At 44.3% G+C, this 17522-nt stretch overlaps 1 protein-coding gene across 6 annotated transcripts in view; it reads left to right on the top strand.

Moving 5' to 3' along the window:
* Positions 1-17522, top strand: part of CIT (citron rho-interacting serine/threonine kinase) — a 257696-nt gene that overhangs the window by 220554 nt on the left and 19620 nt on the right. For all 6 annotated transcript variants that reach the window (XM_077461438.1, XM_077461435.1, XM_077461436.1 and 3 more), the window contains 3 exons: positions 1234-1369; positions 1887-2026; positions 3796-3888. In XM_077461438.1, coding sequence (XP_077317564.1) covers positions 1234-1369; positions 1887-2026; positions 3796-3888 — 369 coding nt within the window. The remainder of the gene's footprint in view (positions 1-1233; positions 1370-1886; positions 2027-3795; positions 3889-17522) is intronic.

The raw sequence follows: 17522 nt of genomic DNA, 5'->3' as shown, positions 1-17522 counted from the left end.
CATTTGGCTACCAAAGAAATCGTGGTTCCTGATCAACTTTCAAAGTGATTGGGTAATACCTTCAGCACTTGATCTCTTACTTTCAAAATCACTTGACTGGGATCCAGTCATACAATATCACCATGGTGGTTTACATCTACCACCAGGGCCAGAAGTCTCACAGCTCGAAGAGTAGCTGAACAGATTCTAGCACCCTCTTTCCAGCCCTCTTTGCCATACACATTCCAAGTGTGTACAATTGCCAAGGAGACTTTCCCAGTCATCAAAGTCTGGTCAGGGGAAAAGTTCTTTACCCAAAGGTGTTTCAAGACCTCTTTCACAGGTGGGAGATGCTGGACGTGGGCCTCATGGCTTTCAGATTTAGCAACTAACTTCCAAGTTTGTCTTCAGGTCCTGGAATCCTCGGTTTAACCAATTTCTTCCTCACCTGCTCCACATAGTCGAGATGGAGGGTATTCCAGTGATTCCATCGCCCATGCAGTTTGAAAAGGCCTGGCTGTTAAAGTCTGGGTCCTGAAGGATTAAGGCCTACCTGATTTGGTAAAGCAGTGGTAAAGTTGAGAAAAACAAAACAAAACGAATGATTCCCCTGCAAGGCAATGTTATAATGTACTAGTATGCATCACATACTAGCACACTGTGTGAAACTTGCCTTATAACTAAGCCCTCCAGCAGCGCTTTGTCACCGCTGACAGGGCTTCCATCTTCACCCGGTCTTCCTTTCAAGTCACTGCTGCATGGTATGCTGTTCCTTCAGAGCGCATGCGTCGGTGACGTCACCAGCTGCAACACAAGTAAACATCCCCTAAATGGTGCATGTTTAGGAGATATTTACCTATATATGCTTACCTGTAGGTAAAACACAAACGATAAGCTTTACTACCACTTTAACCCTATGCTCCTGAAAGCTAGGAAGTCAACTTCTCTTCCATCCTGATGGTGTTTCTAACCCCTGAACTTTCTATGAATAACTAAAAAGGATACGTGAAAGAACAGTATAGCAGATACATGAGGTTCTTATGCATTAGCTTACAACAAGATTTAGATGGAATCCAATGCTTACACTTAGTCATTCACATGCCACCATAAACAGAAAACTGTGATCTGGCCCTCCAGCAGCTGTATCATGTGCTAAAAATTCAACTTAAATGTTTACAATAAAATGATTGCATATGGACAGTGGGGCTTATTTGGAGGTAAAGATTGTATAATTTTATGGATTTTTTCTTTCAGATTGTTCTAGTTGGTGCGGAAGAGGGCTTGTATGCCCTAAATGTGCTGAAGAATTCTCTCACTCATATCCCTGGAGTTGGGGCCGTGTTTCAGGTTCATATTGTTAAAGAGCTGGATAAACTCCTACTAATCGCAGGTAACGTAATCATTGGTGATATAAAGATGGAGGCAACATAGCCATTTAAGAACCTTGTGCAGTGGTGATTTTAAGAATTTGTATAGTGGGCAAATGCAGCAGGTTTGAATTCAGCTTAAATTTGTGGTCAGCTTGAGATGATTCTGAGTACCGTACTTTTGGAGGCCACCAAGCTGTGTCAAGCCACTTTTACATTTTCTTTGGCTTGTGTCCATTGAGGATGTGTACTGGGAAATTCTACTGTAATATTTTGTTTTGTGTTTTTATGCCATCATACAGTAAAATCATTATGTAATTTACTGGCATCATACGGTAAAATAAGTAAAAAAAAGGAGAAGCTTATTAGAGTTTTCTGCCAATAACTAAAATCAGATTTTAGAGATCACTGTTCTGCTGGGTAGAAAAATGTTTGTTATGGGTAATGAGGTGCAACAAATGTAACTTGAGAACACAACATATAGTCATATATATTTTTCAATATATTACAAATTTTGAATGGTCTTGTGTGTGATTTAAGGAGAGGAGCGTGCTTTGTGTCTGATTGATGTGAAGAAGGTGAAGCAGTCCTTGGCCCAAGCACATCTGCCAGCTCAACCTGACATATCACTTACAATATTTGAGGCTGTTAAAGGATGTCATCTATTTGCAGCAGGAAAGGTGAGTGGTCCACTGTTTCAGAAAAAATAAAGATTATAAACCTTTAGTTTTTTTGTTTTTTTTAAATAACAAACCTGCGTACTTGCTCTGTACAATGTTTCGTTTTTTTTTTTTTTTTTGCACCGAGCTGCCCCAATCTTTTCCCGCCAGTGTTTCTAGATTACTCGCCCCATGAGTTCCCACCATAGCAAGCTGCTTGCAATGAGGACACTTGGGCGGGTTCACTCGAGAACCGGCTTGGCCCTGTCCCAGCTCCCTCACTGGCTGTGATTGACATCAGCAGGAGCCAATGGCTCCCACTGCTGTCTCTGAGCCTATGAGGAGGGAGAGAGATGCTCTCATGCACATCACTGGATCGAGATTGGGTTTAGGTAAAGTTCTTCCTGGCACTACCCTGACACGCATGCTCCTGGCAGGGAGTACAAAAACTTGGGAGGAGGAACCACTATTACAGCGGGCATGTAAGTGCAGTATGGTTTGGGTACAAGGGCACAGGAGGCCATCTGATGCCAATAAGAGTGGGCATGGGTGGGAATAATCATAAGATCTTTAGTTTCCTATGCAGAAAACCACCCAACACTGTTAGGTGGGCACAGAGAGAGCGGAGGCTGGGTGGGAAGAATGATGCCTATAGTTTTGGGAAGCAGCAATCTGGAACCAGTAGCATTGAGAAGTACAAAATGTAAGTGTTTGCATGCATGAATACTGTAAATAATGTGCTGGGGAATATTTCCCTGGTTGGTTAGAATACAGTCATTCAAAAGGCTTGTTGGGTTTAATAGCTGAATAAGTAATATGTTGTCTGAGAATAAATTTGAGCAGTGTTCATGTCACTTGCATATTGAGTAGGCCATATTGCACAAAGGTTTCATGTAGAAACTGCTAGACAGTAAACATGTTTAAAGTGGCTGTAAATGTTGAAGGTTTTTTACTTTTAATATATTTCGCTGCATTAAGTTGAAGAAAAAAACTTTCATGTTCATCTCCCCCAGCCCCCCTAAATATTGAACTGGGCCCATGAGCAACAGCGCTGCTCTCTTTCTCACTGGGAGTCAATCAAATCTTGTGAGGAGGGAGCGGGAGGTGGAGCCAAGCCACATTATTTGTGTCAATAAAAAATTGCAGCCTGGCTCAGTATCAAGCCCACACGTGTGCCACTATAGGAAGAGACTTCCTATGCTGGCACATAGAGAAAAGGGGGAGCTGAGATCCCCCGTGGGGGATCCCAGAAAAGGAAGATCAGCCCACTCTGTGCAAAACCACTGCACAGAGCAGGTAAGTATTACATGTTTGTTCTTTAAAAAAAAAAAGAAAACAAACCTTTAGATTCACTTTAAAGTGGATCTATCATTAAAAGTGCATTCATACTAAAGATTGTTTAAAAATATTTATTAATTAATGCAGAAACCACATTACTACCATTGACTGTGCCTTCATTTGTTTTTCTCTCCAGAAAAATGCTGGCATCTTGGTTTAGACATTTTCCTGGTTCATCATCTTCTTTCTAGGCTGAGATGGTGACTCAGGATGACACAATCTTACATGCCAGAAAGATCCAGTGTAAATAGGAATATTTAATATGTGTGCATGCAGCGTGATACTTTATTACATGGAATTTATGGAGCTTACTGAAACTAAACAACAATGCAGGGCCAATATATATAAAATAGATCAAAATTGTACTGCATTTTACATATACGTTAAAATTACTGCCTGATATTTTGCTTATATTGCACTTTATTCAAGTATTCTTTTGTTTTATTTTCTAGATCGAAAATGGCTTGTGCATTTGTGCAGCCATGGTAAATAAAGTTGTCATATTGAGATATAATGAAAGCCTTAACAAGTTCTGCATTAGAAAGGTATGTATGCTTTTTTCTTATTCCCTTTAACCCTTTTGCTTCCAGAGTAATTTCTTATACGTTCATTGAAGGACACAGCTCTTCCTTAGTCTTGAACATATGGCCCCTACAGGAGTTGGACACTAGGCAGAAAAAACACAGCACCGCCTATGTGCAGTCCTAACTGGTAGTTAACCCATCTCTACTATAAGCAGCTTGTTTTTTTTCTCTGCCTAGTGTAAGTAGTAAGGACCTAGCTCCCTGCTGGGACCTGTGGTTTCATAGTCCCCCTGCCTTTTGGGGGGGGGGGGGGGTTTCTGTGAAGATCCTCAAGCAACAGCTAGGTTGGGCCACATGCTGGATAATCAAATTCAGTAGTCACCCCAGCCTGGTCAATGCAAATGCATGACGCCTGCTAGCTACATTCTGGTCGGTTTGTTTTACTTGCGTCTATCTAGCAAGGTTACTTTGCCTTATAAGCAAGGAAGCTCATACCTGTGCAGTGTATAGATGTGCTTTTACTATACAAATATGCTTTATATTACAAAACCTTTACACTATTAGGAATAAAGTACAAGGCTGACAGATCTATGAAGCAAACTATCTATGGTCTGTAACAGTAGAAATACGCTTAAAATTTACTTAACTCAGGTTACTGTGTTTGTGATCTCTGTTGACAATGAGAACTCGGGCTTCTCAAGCAGTTGCTGAAAATCAGGCAAAAGCGTCTTGGCTGGTTATAAACCTTCTACCTACTATGGTGCTGCATGATGAAGTCCGATCTATCAGTCTCTGCTGCTGGCTTTTATTTGGGCTTTTGTTGACAACGGTTACAAACTTGTTTATCTTAACAACCGACTGGTCATCTGTAGTTTTCAATTGGAGAGGTATTCTCGAATTCTCCCTCAAGATGGCACTCTAGTATCATACATGCCATATGATATATAAAAGCCAAGCTATAGCCTAGGTTACAGATCTGTTTACATCTGACAACTGAAATGCAACAATGGTATCTAAGTTCCCATTGTTTAAGGACAGCCTGTATATTTGTTACCAAGGCATTCTTTGAGACAAATCCACTCAAATACAACCTTATTTCTGTTTCTGTGACTAATTACTAAACGGATTGTCCCATGTAATGTTAAGGCTGATTTAAAAAAATTAAATATATAATTTTTTTCAATCTCACCTACTATGTAATACTGACCTAAAATCAAACACATAGGTTGGACTTGATGGACTTTTGTCTTTTTCAACCTCATCCTGGACTGGAAAACCAGCGCGTTAAATGTCTCACGGGGATACACATGACCGAGCACCGGATGTCCTTGTCACAGTGTTTCCCTGACCGGCAGCTCCCCCACCTAGAGACAGTCTCTTGGGTGTGACTTGTAATGGGATGTCCCCCTTTTCCCTCGGGTGCAGTGGCGTGCTGTGGGTGCTCCCCAACGTGCTTGGCTATGCAGGGTGCACTCCTCTCCCCCTGGGCGTGTGGAGTACCATTCCCTGTGCAAGTCTGGCCTAGTTATCTCTAGAGGGCAATCATTTTATTGCCGGTGGCCACAGCCTCTAGATATAGGGCCACATCTGTGAAGTGTATGCGGCTCACAGTACTGCATCCCAAGTGGCCCTGGTTTGGTGGTGAGTCCTGCTGGGGTCCCCTCTCTGTTGCCACCCATTAGGGGTGTTTTCTCATACTTTCTACAGGCTTGGTTTACAGCAGTGCCTGGGCTGGGGGGGGGGGGGGGGGGGGTGTGTGCTTGTGGAAGTGGTCAGGCGTGTATAGGAAGGAAAAAATGCCCCCATTCACCCCTTTCCTCTCAGATGATTTCAAGCTAGAGTCTGGCTCGGCCACAGCAGGTCCCCCTAGCCTGCGGACCCAAAGTTTGAGGTCCCCAATTCTTCTGCCACCGATGTTTCTCGAGCAAAGGCGCTGGTGGTCGCACTCATAACCTCTGTGTGGGGAAACATTAAAAATTAATACTTCTGGGGCTGCCAAGAAGGTGGCAGTGCCTTTTTGTACTCTCAAACCATCTCATTCTGCTAAAGTTTTCCTTTATCCTGCCTATTTTGATTAATTTATTTACAAAGATTGTGAACGCCCGAAGCATCCTTTTTATAGTCCCAAAAAGTTTTTCAGTGCGTTACCCCTTTGAGGAGGCCCTTCTGAAGAAGTGGCTCTCTCCTCCTTTCATGGACCCTCCCATCTCTAGGATGAACAAGGCAACTATGATACTGGTCGAGGAGATCCTTCCTTTTAAGGATGCGGAATCCATCGCCTTCTCTTTTGCAGTCGCTAATCGGCACCTTGCCTGGTTTTGGCCATGGCTCCAGTCTATGTGGAACTGGCAAACAACTGTCCTAGGGCCTCAAGTATGTGTGTGATGCATTCCTGGATACGGCTCCATTGCTTTCTGCGTTCTCAGTCTCGGCTGTGGAGCTCCTTTGAGTTCTCTGGCTTAAGTGTTGGCCTATGGACCAGACAACTAAGAGAGCCTTTGCCAATTTACTCTTCCATGTAGAGAAGCTTGTTGGTGCTACACTGGACTACATCATCAGGATCATCAACAACATCATCATCATCAACTTTTCTCCTGCAATCCGGGAAAGAGCAGGAGCTGCGTTGCAAACAGGGTCCGTCCCTTTCTGCACACAAGAAGCTTATTCATTTATCAGACTCTTCGGACAAGGGATACAAGCCCTTCAAGTCTCCCACGGGTGGTCCAAAGCAGGTCCGCAAACTGATTTTGTTGTGCTACAAAATATATTCTTTTGTCTTGCCATTTGTATGCAAGACAAGTTCCTGGCCAATGCCCTTCGGACAAATGGCTGGCGCTTTGTCTGCGAAAAATCCAACGTGTGTACGAGGCTTAAGAAAGAGCTATGTAAGAGAAAATTGTTTTTTTTTTAATCCCTTTTCTTAAGTTCCTTGAAGGAGATTGAACCCACACCTCTTCTATAGTTTTTTTTGTACTGCTTTGTGAGTAACTGAGCTGCCTGTAGCAGGGGGTTTACCATCAGATAGGACTGCCCATAGAAGGTGGTGACTTCTTTTTTTTTTCTGACTAGTGTCCTCCTCCTGAAGGTAGCACTATAACCCTATGGTAAAGACGAAGGAAGAGCTGTGTCCTTCAATAATCTCATAGAAAAGGATTTTACGGTGAATAACAAAAAAAAGTCAATTTCTTTGCACATGTTAAAATTCATATTTTAGTTCTGAAGATTAGTTAGTAGTTATGGTAGTTATATATTATTAGTTGCCTATGTTCAATAACCAAATACACTAAAAGTTTTATTTAGGTCACTGAAGTACAATATTACCCATTTTTTTGGGTAATGCATAAAAGATGAGGTTGCCTCGAGTAAATACCTCACAGGTCAAATGGCAACAAACAGTACCTAAAAAATCCAAAGGTGACACTTTAAAAACCCTTTCCGGTCATCAGTATAGATATAGAGTTAACTGTTAATAATGACCCTAGCGGTATTGCTCCCACTCTGGCACTTACGACGACATATAAAATTTTGTAGCGCTGTTCCTGTTTTCGTATATAGCCATACCTGACAGATGTGTGTATTTGTGGGTGGGAGCTTTAAGAATTTTTTTTTTCTTTCGGTTACTTTAACTCTGTAAAACTTTGTTTTTTTCCTACATAACTTCATTGCTATTGCATGGGGGAACAATGGCAACATGAAATCTTAAATAACTTGACAGGTTCTGTTTACTGAGACATCAGGAATCTTGGACCTCCCAGTCCACTGAAGCTAATGGAGCACAAGTTATGCTCCATTAGCTCCTTCTCCAGCCAGAGATCACAGAAAATTACATCTCTGAACCAGTTAGTAATGTAAGGTTGAATATAGTTTTTATTAATTTTAAAAGGAAACAGGGTTAAGGGGAGGGGGGATACAGAATGAAAAAAGAAAGGGAGGGGTTGGGGGAAAGTGGTTCACACATACCACCCATAGTACAAAACATTATAAAACACGTATGCATAAATGCTTAGAACACTTCTTAGAAACATAATAACCTACAAAGCAAAACACCTCCCACATTCCTGAGGTCACTGCATGTAATATATAACATAAGAGCTGACTGTCGGTTGAGGACTAGAAGAGGGGAGGACAGGTGAGGAGGGAGCACTCGGCTGTATCGGTCTAAAAATATCTTCATATTCTATATATTAAAGTGGTTGTAAACCCTTACAACACACTTTGACCTACATGTAAGCCTAGATTAAGGCTTACCTGTAGGTCCAAGAAATATCTCCTAAACCTATACGGTTTAGGAGATATTTACCGAAAGACAGGTACTGCTGTCTGCGGCGCATGCGCCGTAGGCGGCGCTCACTGAGCGTGGCACCGTCAACGGTGAATATGCCACGTGTGGCGGCTCCCGTGCGCATGCGTGGGAGTGACGCCATCGTGGCTTCGCCAAATGACATCGGCGAAGCGGTCGAGACCCACCGAGAAGATGGATGCGCCGGACTACAGGGGACAGCGGTGACATCGCCGGCTCCTGTGTCAGGTAAGTGACACATAATGCATAGTAGTCCATTATGGTTTACATTTGCAGGGAATGAAAGAGGAAGTAAACTAATCAGGGTTTACTTCCTCTTTAAGTCTTATGGGAGTATCATAACCACCTTCATCAGAGATTCCTCCTATCTTTGTAAAATATATGGACCTATTCCTCAAGCAGAAATTCTGTTGAGGAGGAGGTCCAAAGATGAGTGGTGAAGCCATAGGTAACATAATTGTTTGTTTATCCCAGGTATCTCCATCTTTGCCTGCAGCTCCTTCATGAGCATAGTGCCATTGAGAACATCTATCAATCTGGTAATAGGGGGGATAGTTTCTGTCTTTTAGTGTTGTGATATGACATCACGGGCTGCGGATAAAAAGAATCCAAGGAGGGGTTTTTTTTTGTGAGAATTGATAGGGCCTGGCAGGATGGATAAAAGAGCCACTGTAGGAGAGGACACGAGAGACATTGTATAAATCAATATATATACCAAAAACCTAGTCCCAAAAAGGGCAAACTCGGTCGCACTCCCACCACACGTGGATGTAAGATCCTTTTCATCTGTGACAGCGCCAGCAAGCATCTGGAGTAATGGGGTACATCTTATTTACCATGACTGGATCCCTGTACCACCGAGATAAGTTTGTAGTTTTTCTCCTGTGAGAACCCAGTGATGGATGATTTGTGTGTGAGAGTGAATGATTTATACCAATGCTCCGGAGATATCACTGCACCTAAATTCCTGGAACACTTCTGCATGAAGTAAGGGAGCGAGTTGTAAGTATGGGATTGTATGACCTTATATATCAGAGATAGGGGGTGTTTGGGGGTCTGAGAGAGACTATACACATATCCTCAAATGCCGTTAGTGGTCTGTGGACCTGTCCTGAGAGGTGAAGTGTTTTGCTATGTTGTGTTAAGGACACCATGGATAGCCAGTCAATCTTGGTGGGGGGTTGTATGTGTGATTGCGTTCTGAATTGGCCTGTGGTAGGGTGGACGAACTGTCTAGCGGTGGGCCACTGCGCTCTCGTATAAGACCTGTATTGTCCCAGAATGTTGTAGGTTAGAAGAGCTGGACTATCAAATAAGGGAGACATTGGGCTAGGATCTGGGGAGAGGGCAAAGGTGGATTGCTTGTTGTACCACATGGAGAGCGCCGTCCGTGTCAAAGGGGATATTCCAGTCATTGTGCAGAATTTAACATTGTATCCCCACAGGAGAGTTGTGCCATGTCTTGCTCTATGATCATGGAAAGTTTGATTAGGGGTCGGGGGAACCATTCGAGAAGTCTTGAGAATATAGCTGAAGAGTGGTAGAGTTGAAAGTCTGGGATGCCGATGCCCCCTCAAATTTTGGGGGCAAACAGTATTTTATGTTTAAGTCTGGGGGGGAGGTGTTGCCAGATGAACTGGACTGCTAGGGAACGAAGCGTATGAAAAAGGGCATTGGGGAGGAGAATAGGAAGGGTTTGAAATAGATATATTAATTTAGGAAGAATGTCCATCTTGAGGACATTCATTCGTCAAAACCACGAGAGTTTGAGGTGATGCCAGGATTCTAGTGAGCGCCTAATTTTAGTCACCAAGGGGCTGTAATTCAATGTGTATATATCGTGTAGGTCTCGGGGATCTCAGTCCCTGGGTATTTAATCGAACGTGATTGCCAGTGGAATGGGAATCTTCTTTGGACTAGGGATGCGGCTGTCGGAGAGAGGGAGATATTCAAGGCTTCTGTTTGGTGATATTCAGTTTGAAATTGCTGTGTGCTCCAAAGCGGTCAAGCTCTTGAAGTATGGCAGTTATGCTAGTTTGTGGTTGCGTGACATAAAGGAGTAGGTTGTCTGTGTATAGCGATGTCTTACAATGTGCTGAGGGAATCACGTGGTAATAGGGACAAAGGGCAACCCGTCTTGTACCGTTCCTGATCTCCAAAGCCTCTGATGACTCACCATTGACTGTTACTTTTGCTCACGGACTGGTATATAGTGACATTATTTTGTTCATTAGATTGGGGCCTAGGCCTATCTGGTGTAGAGATGCTCGCAGGAAAGGCCAGCTTACCCTTTCAAATGCCTTCTCGGCATCACACGCTAAGAGGCATGTGGGAATATTGTGGCATTGAACATACAATATAAGTTGTAGGCTTTTAGTGGTGTTACCCCTGGCTTCCCGCCCTGGGATAAAGCCAACTTGGTCGCTATGGACCAGGGAAGGTAGTAGGTGGGCTAGGCGGGTCGCTATGATTTTTGAAAAGAGTTTGAGATCAACATTCAATAGAGAGATGGGCATGTAGTTGCTGCATTGTGAGTGGTCTTTTCTGTGTTTGGGTAGTACCACTATCTGGGCCTGGATAAGTTGTGGGGATAGGGGATGATTCTCATCCACTTCCTCAAATGCTCGCTCCATAATCGGGGCCAACTGGGGGGTGAACGTTGTATAGAATTGGGGAGTATAACTATCCGGGCCTGGGCTATTGTCGATCTTAAGTCCTTTAATTGAGGGCAAAAAGTCTGAAGAGGTGATAGATTGTTAGAGACTGTCTATGTCAGAGGGGAAGATCCTGGGCAGAGCCATATCTTGAATATATTGTTGTAAGCCTGATGTGATCGGAGTGGATGGATTGCTCTGTGACAGGGGTGGGGGAAGATTGTAAAGAGAGGAGCAGTAATCTTTGAATTCGCAGACAATCTCCGAGTTCTTGTGCTTTTTTTTGGTTGGTTGGGATAGATTGTGAGCAATGTTTTGTCTATGCTGTCTAGTGTGTATAACCCGGGCTAGGTGTTTTCTGCATTTATTCACTTGGGAGTGTGGCGACCTTTGTTGCAGGTGGTCAGTGACCTCTTTGCGTGCATTTGACAGTTCAACTAACGTCTTGAGATCTAGCGTGTGTTTGTGTGTAGATTCAAGGGAGGGGATTAGAGTGAAGAGGAAAGTTATGTCGTCATTGCAAGCTTGTTTCAATCTAGGACCGTGTTGAATAAAAATTCCCTGTGACACAAATGCTGCAGTGCACACAGTGTCAGTGGGTAAATTTGTCATTCAATTTCCAGGTGGCTCTACATGCGCGTTGTGGCAGTCTACCGAGAGTTGGGTATTGGAGCATGACCTGACCACAATTTCAGGCCGATCTTGCTAGTGGGGTTGAAGTCTAGTAGTGTATGTGAGAGAAAATTCTAGTTAATCCTACTATACGACTTGTGCGCAGGGGAGTAATACGTGTAGTCTCTCTCAGTGGGGTGTAAAAGTCGCCGCGTTTCGACCAGTGAAAGATCCGCTATTGTGACGCATAATTTAGACAAGGTAGAGGGGGTTATGTGTGACTTACCAGTGGAGGAATCCAATCTCGGAAAGAGGGGAGCGTTGAGGTCTCCACCCAGGATCAGATTGTGGCTACCAAAGGCTTTCAGGCGGGCTGTCACAGAGGATAGGAAATGGAGTTGCTCCTGGTTCGGAAAATAAATGTTCGCAATTGTGAAAACTGTCTGTTGGTATTACAATTTCATAAGCAAAAAGCGTCCCTTAGGGTCTATATTTGAGTAGAGCACTTCAGGTGTAAAAGAGCTGTGGAAGGCCACCGGGACGTCCTTCGTTCTTGCTATGGGGTTTCTCGCTGTGGTTCCAGGTTGTGAAGTATTTGTCAGGTAGTACTGGTATAGTATCAGAGCGAAAACGTATTTCCTGCAGTAGGAATATCTGAGTTTTAGCTTTGTGAAAGTGATGTAGTATTTGTGTTTTTCAGAGGTATTAAATCCTGTACAATTCAGCGAGGATATCTTGAACTCTAAGGTGGAAGCCATGACATGTGGGTTGTGGATTTGTGTGTCGAACTACAATGTGGTAGACCTAGATAAGGTCCGATTGTGGGTTTCTTAGCTGAAGTGTGAGGGTGGAAGGGAGAAAGGGGAATAGAGTAGAGAGTGGGGGTACAGGCACCAAATCGGTAGTTGGTATAGCTGAACTATTTGTAATTCCAGTGCATTGAAATCTTGTGAGTCTTATGTTGTAGAGAGCTAAGTAGTGGTTTTCTGGATCGTGTGCATTGGAACGTACCATTTCTATTGTTTGGGGGGGGGGGGTGCTGCTCTTACTAGTGTCCATTTTGAAACAGGGATAATGGGAACTACCGAGTAGGTCTGGAGTAATCTCTAATTGCAGAGGCAGTAAAGTCTCTGCCAACCCTATTGTGGGGTGCGAGGCTAATCTGACTTGGGGCATTTTGCCCCATCCGAGGTTTAACTAAACATATTGAAATGGGTAATACAGCACTTTTGGCAATATTAAACGTTTTTCTACTATAAATGGAACATACAGGGATAACACATGCCCAATCAATAACAATGTTTTTAACAGGTAACGTGAATCATATAACCGGTGTAGACATTGGAATTATTCCCTGAAGACAGCTGCCAGTGCTGTCATGTCCATCTATTTCCGAGGCTCCGGAAGGAATGACCAACAAAAAGGATCGTTTACACCTCCCAGGGCCCCAGGTCACACACAAAAAAAATAAAAAATCTGTAGAAAGACAGAACAGAACCCTCACCAGCCAGTGGGGTGGGAAGAGTTTCATCCAGGAGGACATTTGGAAGCGCAGGAGCATTTCTTTTTGGAAAAGTTTCCCATCCAGAGAGAAGAGAGAGGCCAAGGGTCACAGATTTGAGGGGCCTATCTGGTACCTGTATTTGCGGCAGTTCAAATGTTCCCAGAAAGTTAGCAAGGTCCCCTAGGGTGCGGAAAACAGACAATTTTCCAATATGGGATGCAGAGAGTTGGAACAGGAATCCCCATCTCTATTTAATTTGCTTTGCATGCAGGGCGTCCGTGACTGGTTTTGGGGCTTTCCGCATGAGTAGGGTCTGTCTAGACAAATCTGTCAGCAATAATACAAGGTAGTCATTGAACGAGATGGTCTCCTGAGAGTGGGCTGCTTGCATGATGTCAGTTTTCACATTGAAAAAATAGGAATAGGTGGGATTCGGGTTGCGGGGCCCCCAAAGATCTGTGGATTCTGTCAATTTCGATCTGTGTCTCTCTGGGTTTGTTTAACAGCTGGTTAAACATGGCAGCGGCCGCCACAGCAAGATCTTTATTTTCCTCTGACTCTGGCAAGCCGCGTATGCGAATATTGTTGCTACGGCTTCTGTTCTCCTGGTCGTCCAGACCGTAGAACAGTTGCTGAATTAGATTTTTGTTTTTCTGCAGAATACTCTAATGTTCAGAGATTCTGGTGATTGATTCCTCTACTGTGTTCTCAATGTCCTCTATGCGGTGGCCTATGTTTTTGCGGAGGTCACTTATCTCTCTCTTATAAGACCTCTCCAGCCTGCTGATATGATTCTCTGTCCTGTTTTTTAGGGAGGGCTTTTATGAGGGCCTCCATTTCCAAGCTTTTCCTAGGGCTGTGTGGAGGTGGAGAGGGGTTTCTGGTGTGAGTGGGACTCCTGGGTTGGACGGGCTCCTGGGCTGTGGACCGGGGAGAGTTGGGGGATTGCACAACCTGCACCTGCGTTGCTGTCTGTGCTGCCGCCGAGCGGGTCACCACCATCTTAGAGGCTGGTGTGGTCCGAATGTCCGATCTGTTAGTGGGGAAATAATTGCCGATTTCCCAGTCTTTTGGTTCCCCGAGGTGAGGGGGGTGTTGCTGCACCTTCTACCGGCTCATAATGTAAGCCGGAGGGGTTCCGTCTGCGGTGCTGATAGGATGGGATCGGGAGCCAGTCTAACACGCATCCTTCCTCTCCATGTGCCAAGCCATGCCCAAAACCAGTTAGTAATGTAATACACGTCACTTCACGGTTCATTCGGTAGTGGGAGGTTTAGCGAATGGATGTTCAGTGAGCTCCTTCCAGCCTACCATCAACACCCATCAATGCATACATGAAAAGGGAAGGCAGTGTGCTGCCATGCCTGTGAAAGTGAACCCACCTCTAGGAGAAAGCCAATAGCCGGCTTGTAAAAACTTGGTCTGTGAAAGGAAGTTGAACAATTTCACACTTACTGACTATATCTCCAGGTGAAAATAAAGAAAAAAAAGCCTAAAAGAAAAACTACCACATTTAAGGATTGGTCACCTGCAATATATTACATAGGTTGAAAAAAGTCCATCTATTTCAACCAATATTACTTTTTTGTATTTTGGTTTAATATGGCTTTAACAAATACTCACTGAAAAGGTGTTTATTGACCCGAATACTAAATTACTTATATTTCATTTTTATTCATGGAATCTTAATCATCTAACACAATTATGATTTGGGTCAAATGGAAGTGAAATTCTTCCCTGCTGTCTTCAGAGGAATAATTGGAGGAGGGGGGTCCTAAAAAGTATTGGATAAAGTTAAAGCCTCTAGAGACAAGCTGATCCAGATACATTATTTATACCACACGTTTCACACAATAATTATGTACAATGATGAGAATCACATTAAATAACTCTTTCCAACCTATTTTGTGGGATTGCTCTCTAGTGATTCCCTTCTGTTCAAAAGTTGTCTTCTGTTTCCAAATTTGAGCAGAATTGTTTTTTGTTTCCTAATGTGTGCACAGTGCATCTATTAAAATTGGGAATATTGACAGGGGGCGTGGCCGGATGCGGGAGTGAGTGAGTGAGAGGGTGCGAATGCTGGACGCCCGCTCTTAGCCTCCCCTCACTCTCCCTTTATGCAAAGAAATCTCCCCGTTAATAGTAGTGGCGCCTAGCTTGGGTTCCTAGCCGGGCTCCGAGCTCAATACAGCGGCCCCAGCTTCCTTACTCTGGAGCACGTCGAAAATCATCAAGCGGAACTCGGCGTTAGTTCTCGCGGGAGCTCGTACCAGCGTGAGCACAGTGTCATCAGTGACGCGTCACTAGGAGCGAGTCGAGCCGAAGGAGCCCACGGGAGCCCGAAGGAACCCCTCCAGCAGACGCTATGAGAACGGACACAGCAGTTTGAATCAAGAAGACCCAGGCGGCGGCCCGCAGTAATTCATGAAGAAGAAGCCTATGGTATCTACCTAGGCTAACGGTAAAGCGGGAGTGAGCCGTGGGGTGAGAGGCAAGCAAGGAGGAGGGTGCAGTACCCGGGAAATGGGCATATGAACGTTTGAATTTACTGTTCCAGTGTTATTGACCCACTAAGCCTGCTTGCTGGGAGATAGAGGCTGCCAAGCTCTCGGTGCTTCCGGGGTTTATTGAAACGGCTCTCCCCCCCCCCCACTTTTTTGACTGCATTGCTGTGGCTACAGCGTGACGAACTGTGCTAACCAACTACGCAAATTCAATATAGCGCTGAGAAGCAGATAATCTGTCGGTGGAATAATCTCCTGTTCCTATGCCTTATGGTTAGCTTATTGTCTCCTTGCTTTGGGGCCACTGCACTGTGTTTGCTTCACCGTACGGACTTTTACCATATTGACGGATTAGGGGAGGGGGGGGAGGAGGAGGGGGGGAAGAGGGGAAAGTGAGGGAAGGTAAGGAGAAGTAAGCAAGAGAGAGGGGAGGAAAGAAAAGGGGAGGGAAAAAGCTGACTGTTTGGAAACTGAGCCTCTACTGGTTCTCTACCCTTTTCTTTGGTGGTCAGCTGGCCTCCTTTCCCCCCTTCTCTGGTTGTACCCTTCCTTCCCCTCCCCCCTTTTTTTTTTTTTGTGGAGCGACCTTATCGCAATTCTCCAACATCACTACTCTTAGCCACTTTTCTACCATGCTTAGCAAGCGGGCCAATGAGGACGGGCTGATTGGTGAGGGGAACCAAAAAACCCGGGCAGCCAAAGAGAAGGCAAACCAGGCATCCGCTACTGCGGCAGCAAAATTGGAACGCTTTGCTCATGCAATTTCCCCCACTAGAAAAGGGCCCCATCAGTCAGCAGGGCAAACAAAGGTACAGGGGGGTACTACGGAAAGGAGAAGCATCACTCAATTAGCATCTAATCCAGGTCGATCACCTAGTGGAAGCAAGATGCATGATCCAGCTGCAGTAGTAAGCAAGATAGCGCACAATACAATAGTTCCGGTGGAATCCCCTCCGTTAGAGGATGATGAACCCACATTGCGCGACATATTGCAGGCAGTCAATGAATGCAAGGTGTCTATAGGTGGCCTCGATAATCAATTAGGCAGTATTAAAACCGAACTGCACTCCATGGGCCAACTACTGAGCAACACAATGGCAAGAACCACGGCCCTGGAAGGAAGACTAAGCACGATTGAGGACGATCTTTCCCCATTACAGCAAAAAATAAATGTGCTACAGAAACAAATGGCCATACAGTCAGCAAAATTAGATGCGTTGGAAAATAGTAACCGTAGGAATAACATCCGCCTGATTGGCCTCCCAGAGGGAAGCGAGGGGCTTAACCCTATAAACTTTCTGGAAAACTGGTTCAGGGAACTTTTGGGCAATACCCCTTTTTCCACTCTCTTCGCTATTGAAAGGGCCCATAGAGTTCCCGCAGGCCCGCATCCACCAGAGGGCCGTACCAGGCCTCTGATATTGAGACTTGTGAATTATAACGATCGTATTATTTTGTTACGAAGGACCAGGGAACTGAATGATGTCTTTTATAAAGGATCTAGGGTTTCGTTTTACCCAGACTTCTCACCAGATCTACAGAAACAGAGAGCCGAGTTTATCCCCATTAAGCGAACCCTCCGCAAATATAAGTTAAACTATGCACTGTTGTATCCTGCCCGGCTACGAATAACCGCTTTGGGCTCAACTTTTTTTTTTGGCACTCCAGGGGAAGTGGAAAAGTGGCTGGAGGAACATAAAAGCGATTTCTAGCTATTTTGTAATCACTAGGACTGGCTAACAGGGCCGGCTCCCTGGGGGCCCTTCTTCTCTTCCCCTCCTCTCCCTTTTTGGGGTGGTGGGGAGGAGACGAGGGACAGGAGGACTGCGCCCGACATTATTTTTTTTTTTTTTTTATTTATTTTTTTTTTTTTTCGTTTGTTTTGTGAGCATGGTATAATATCTGCACGAGAAACAATTCTATTGAGTAGAGATGTGGAATATTTATTATGGTAGCTAGTTTTAGTTTGAGGCACGCGATTATAACGTCATTTAGCACTTATTAGTAAAGTGGGGTGAGCAAGGGCGTTGGCATAAATGTTGGTATAAATAGTATAATACAAACCAAATATCACTATAAAT

The sequence above is a fragment of the Lithobates pipiens genome, unplaced genomic scaffold (assembly GCF_037356315.1).
Source record: "Lithobates pipiens isolate NorthernLeopardFrog02 unplaced genomic scaffold, aLitPip1_a1.2 Scaffold_3, whole genome shotgun sequence".
NCBI lineage: Eukaryota > Metazoa > Chordata > Amphibia > Anura > Ranidae > Lithobates > Lithobates pipiens.
Note: the sequence above shows the minus strand (reverse complement) of the source record. Positions and strands in the feature narration are given on the sequence as shown.